This window comes from Dendrobium catenatum, unplaced genomic scaffold, assembly GCF_001605985.2.
Source record: "Dendrobium catenatum unplaced genomic scaffold, ASM160598v2 fragScaff_scaffold_586, whole genome shotgun sequence".
Classification (NCBI taxonomy): domain Eukaryota; kingdom Viridiplantae; phylum Streptophyta; class Magnoliopsida; order Asparagales; family Orchidaceae; genus Dendrobium; species Dendrobium catenatum.
In genome coordinates this window covers 419,247-424,237 of record NW_021319048.1, presented here as the reverse complement: position 1 = coordinate 424,237, position 4,991 = coordinate 419,247, and the positions used below count along the sequence as shown (strand labels likewise).

Sequence of the window (4,991 nt, the reverse complement as noted above, 5' to 3'; positions counted from 1 at the left end):
AACCTTTTTTTGTTTGAGATTGTTGGATTATAGTTTTGGCTCCTTACTTGTAATCTTTTTTATCAATGAGATGGGCTTTATGCCCCAAAATTTCCCAAAAAAAAAAAAAGAGAGGTTTGGCATACTTCAGATCATTTAATGCATTGTTTGGCAACTGCTGACACCAATGAAACTCATCATATGATGAGTCCACCATATTTATTAACCCAAAAATAAAAAAAATGAATAAATAACCTTTGAAGCGAACCAAATGAATTGAAAGGCACAGCAGCAGAAGAGAATGAACAGTGAACAAAAATAGAAAGAATGAGGAGTCGCCAAGCAAATGTGACTCGAGATGGAAAAGGCAAAAGCCTAAACTCCAATCCTCTTCTCCATTCCACTTCCTCCTTAGCCTCTTAGCCTTTTCTCTCTCTCTCTCTCTCTCTCAGTCTCTCTCTCTCTCCCTTCTCTCTTCTCTCGTCTCTCGTGCCCTTCTCAGTCCTGCTTCCCCTCTCACACCAAAGCAGAAGTGCCCCATCACAACTCAGACCAGGATTGGACGTATGAACACCACCCCTGCTTTCTCTCTCAACCCTCTCAACCTCTCTCTCCGTTCTACTGAACTCTCCTACTATAAATCACCAAGCCAACCTTACATCTCTTCACCACAGAATTAACAACACGATAGCTATATGTATGTGTATACTTAATTTTCATTGACAATGAAGTCTATGAAGGCGAGCTCGTCAGCCGCCGCAGGAGGCAGCGGTGCCGTTGAAATGGACAGTAGAATATGGCGTAATCTTCCAGCTGGTCTCGTTGACCGCATTCTAGCTGTGCTTCCACCGGCCGAATTCTTCCGTCATCGCGCCGTTTGTAAGCGCTGGTACTCTCTTCTCTTTTCCGACAGCTTTCTTGAAGCCAATCTCCGCCTTTCCCCGCGCCGCCACTGGCTCGTCTTCTTCCTTCTCGCTTCGTCAACTAACCCTTTAACTTCCTCCTCCACCACGTCCTCCTCTGCCACCGCTGCCGCCAAACCACCACCTCCCGCACTCCTCCTCGACCCCACCACCAATATTTGGCTCCGCCTACCTCTCAGCTCCTTCCTACCTCCCGGATTCTCCCCCGCCGCCTCCGACTCCGGCATACTCTGCTTCATGTCGGACTCTCCTGGTCCCAAAACGCTTCTCCTCTCCAATCCTCTATCCAAACTCGTCGCCCACCTCCCCCCTACTCCCCGCCCCCGCCTCTACCCTTCCGTAGGCCTGACCGCCGGACCTTCATCCCTCTCCCTCATCCTCGCAGCCGATGACCTCATCTCCCCTTTCGCCGTCAAAAACCTCACCGCCGAATGCTTCCACGCTGACGGCGCCACCGGCTTTTACTCCCCATGGTCAACCGTCAGTCAACTCCCTCGCCTCTGCAGTCCCGACCCCGCCCGTCTCGTCTTTGCCGAAGGCACATTCTACTGCATGAGTTGCGCTCCCTTCGCCGTTCTCTCTTACGACGTGGCCTCCAACGATTGGTCCAAAATCCAAGCTCCCATGCGCCGTTTCCTCCGTTCACCCAGCCTCGCCTTACGCGGCGGATCGCCGTCATCCGTACTTATCATCGCCGCCGTAGAGAAGAGCAAACTCAGCGTTCCGCGTAGCGTCAGAGTCTGGTCCTTACATCCCTGCTCCAAAGCATGGACGGAAACCGAGCGCATGCCGCCTGAGATTTACAGACAGTTCAGCGAAGCTGAAGGCGGCAGAGGCTTCGAATGCATCGGTCATGGAGATATTCTCGCCATCACCATCAAAGGCTCTACTGACATCATTCTCTTCGACTTCATAACAAAAGAGTGGAGATGGGCACCACCGTGCCCTTTTACTAGCGTCAGCGGCGGCGAGCTGAGAGGGTTTGCTTACGAGCCCCGGCTGGCGACGCCTGCGATCGGATTGATCGACTCCTCTTCTCTCTCATTCCAATGATATATAAGCACTGCAGTAGTTATTATGGTGTAGTTAGGAAATGGGATGTTTGTTTCTTCTGCTGCGGCTGTGGATTGCTACAGTGAAGTTGGTTTCTAACTTTCTAGTGTTAGTCGTTGGGGCGCTTAGGGGTTGCAGCTGTGCGGCGTACTATTTATGTATTGATGGTTTAATGGAATTGAAAAGAAAAAAAAAAGGAAGTTCGATCGATAGCGATGACGGATTTTTTGTTTGTTTATGTGGTTTATGAGGAAAGCAGGACAGGAGGGTTTTACAGGTGGTGAGATCAGAGAGAAGCAGTGAAGAATCTGTCTGGCGGTCACATGCATGAATTTTACTGTGTTCTCGAACAACCAAGTACAACTTTATATAAATAATATATAAATATAAATATAATAGATATTGACTTGGAAGATGAGAACTTAAGAAGATGGACTAAGAAGCTCAATTTTGTTTTAACATCAATATTAGATAATGCATTTAAGAAAATGTGTGGTAATTTATTATTATTTTAGTAATAGTTAAGTAATCAAATTTATATTTTTCACTTAAAGTTTAAGAAGAACAGGTATGGCCACGGGCGGATCCAAGGCAGGCTGAGGGTGGGCATTAAAAAAAATACTCTAGTGGAGGGGTAGTTTCGGAAATTTGCCCCCCTCACAAAAATTTTTTTGCCCTAAATCTTCTCATCCGAGCCAGCTTGCCCGATTCGGACATCCGTAGTTTTCTTTCGCCATCGCCCTCTGTTCGAAAATTTCAAGTTTGCCGCTGGGTGAAGAGATCGCTGGACGGGTGGAGCACTCTCGTAGTGTCGTTCGTAGTCGCAGCTACCTTCATCATTTTGAAGGTATGTTTTAGTTGTTTGGTGAATCCCTACATCTCCACTTGTTCTATTTCTTTCTTCATTTTATCTTATCTGCTTGACTGCATCTTCAAAAAAATACAGCTTACATATTTTCTTATCTGCATCTTGTTTTAATTTCATATCTGCATCTTGTTCTTCTGAGATGACTGAGAGTAGTGCAGGCTGCAAAATAAAAAAATATGCATCATAAGTCAAGTAATTGCAAATGTTAAGCTTGGTGGAAGCAATGGAATCACTTCTCACCTATGCAGATTCTTCTCTTTTACTATATTTGTTCATCTTATTAGTCATCTGTTATGCCATTCAATTTATTTTTGGTTTAAGGAGCAAATGACCTTTGTTTTTTGTTTTTTTTTGGATAGGAAATAGTGATTTCAATGCATCCGTCACTAGTAAATTAGGTCAATTAATGGTCTATTACAAGGAGCAAATGACCTTTGTTTCTTTTTTTTTTTTTGGAATAGAAAAAATCTGTCCCAAATTTTCATTAGGTGGGCACAAGGCCATGGTAGATTCTCACGATATTTAGAAAGTTGCAGAATTTCTCAGCCAAAGCTATGTCCTTTTTAAAATTTTTTAGTTACATATATCTCTATCAGAACCATTAATGGTGTTTGCTTAAGGAATTGGAGGACCATTAATGTTTTTTGTTGGTAGCTTTCAGTTTGGATTGTTTTATGCCATTATTTGTCATTTTCTACATGCCGGTGACATATCCCTTAATCATTTTATTGGCATTATTGGCATTTTTACTTATTTTACATAGTTCATTTGTGAATTTAGTTAGAATAACAATGTTAGCTAATTTGGATTAGTCATTGTTAGCCTTTAGAGAAATGGAACGGTTCTTGAAGAGAAAAGAACGTGTCGAGATTGATATTGACAATCTACCTCCTGATCCTGGTCTTCGACCATCCATCTGGAGTTATGATGTAAACGATCGTGATAGAGTTCGTAGAGCTTATTTGTTGAAGGGAGCACATCAATCAAAAAATCATCAATTCCCTCAAACAAAGATAGGAAATATTGCACGTAGATTTAATTCAAAATGGTTTGAAGACTTTCCTGATTGGATGGAGTATAGTATTCAAAAAGATGCAATATTTTGTCTTTATTGCTGCTTGTTTAAGCCTCAAGAGCAAGTTAATACTAGCAAAGGCGGTGGAGACACATTTGTTGGTGAGGGATTTAAGAACTGGAAACATAAAGAGAAGCTATTGACATAATGTGGGTATTTACTTTTTTATATTTTGAATTTGCCCCCCTAAAAAAAAAGGCTGGATCCGCCCCCCCCCCCCCCCCTAAAAAAAAAGGCTGGATCCGCCACTGTGTATGGCGGTCACTTTTATCATTAACTTTCGATCGAGTGACTTCTCTTCTTGGTAAGATCATGTTGCTACTTCTTCAACTATTTTTCATGGTTGATGGCCTTCTAATGAAGATCTCGTCATGATTTCATCTTTTTCTATACATTTAGCGTTGACAGTTTCAAGTTAGGATAAAATAAGCCATCGGTAGCACATCAATGAGATCTCATTGTTATAAACTCTTTACACATGTCACCATCTCGTTAATTACCTTTAAGGTTTGTTTGGGACTTTCTTAATGCATTCTAAAATAGTGTTTTAGTTAAAAACTCTGCTTTAGAAATTAATAAGAAAGCTGTCCCAAGCGAAGCATAAGTGTAAGATCATATCACAACTTATACGTTTCCTTCATGTGGATGGGAAACGAGTTAATGGAGTGTTATATTAATTAAAAAATAAATTTTACATATTAAATATATTAATATGATCATTTAAACTATTATATATGTAGATCTCTTTATTTATTTATTTTATGTCTTATTATTTATCTAAATTTTTCATAAAATTGAGCTTATAAAACTTTTAAGAATAGCCAATTTAGTGGCCCACAAAATATTTTCCTAGTCAACACCGTAATTAATAATTATCTTTCCATTATTTAGTAATATTTATTTGGGATGATTTTCTTACTGCTTCTTAAAACGATTTTTTAGTACTAAGAATTACTTTAAATAGCAATAAAAATTTATCCCAAAGGAAGCCTATCTCTTATTCTATAATCTATATTTGAACTTTAAAGCAACACACTTTATTATCATCATCTAATTAGTTTGCTCTATATTACAAATATATAATATTTTAACT

The 4,991-nt window shown here is 40.7% G+C and overlaps 1 protein-coding gene across 1 annotated transcript; it reads left to right on the top strand.

Annotated features, from left to right (window-relative positions):
- Nucleotides 1-287: 287 nt before the first annotated feature.
- On the top strand, nucleotides 288-2,069 carry LOC114579629 (protein UNUSUAL FLORAL ORGANS). Its single transcript, XM_028694851.1, has one exon. It carries the CDS (start codon nucleotides 705-707, stop codon nucleotides 1,953-1,955), a length of 1,251 nt encoding a protein of 416 aa, XP_028550684.1. The 5' UTR covers nucleotides 288-704; the 3' UTR covers nucleotides 1,956-2,069.
- Nucleotides 2,070-4,991: the final 2,922 nt, after the last annotated feature.

Coding starts and splice junctions, on each gene's coding strand:
- LOC114579629 (XM_028694851.1), top strand. CDS start 705: ATGAAGTCTATGAAGGCGAGCTCGTCAGCCGCCGCAGGAGGCAGCGGT.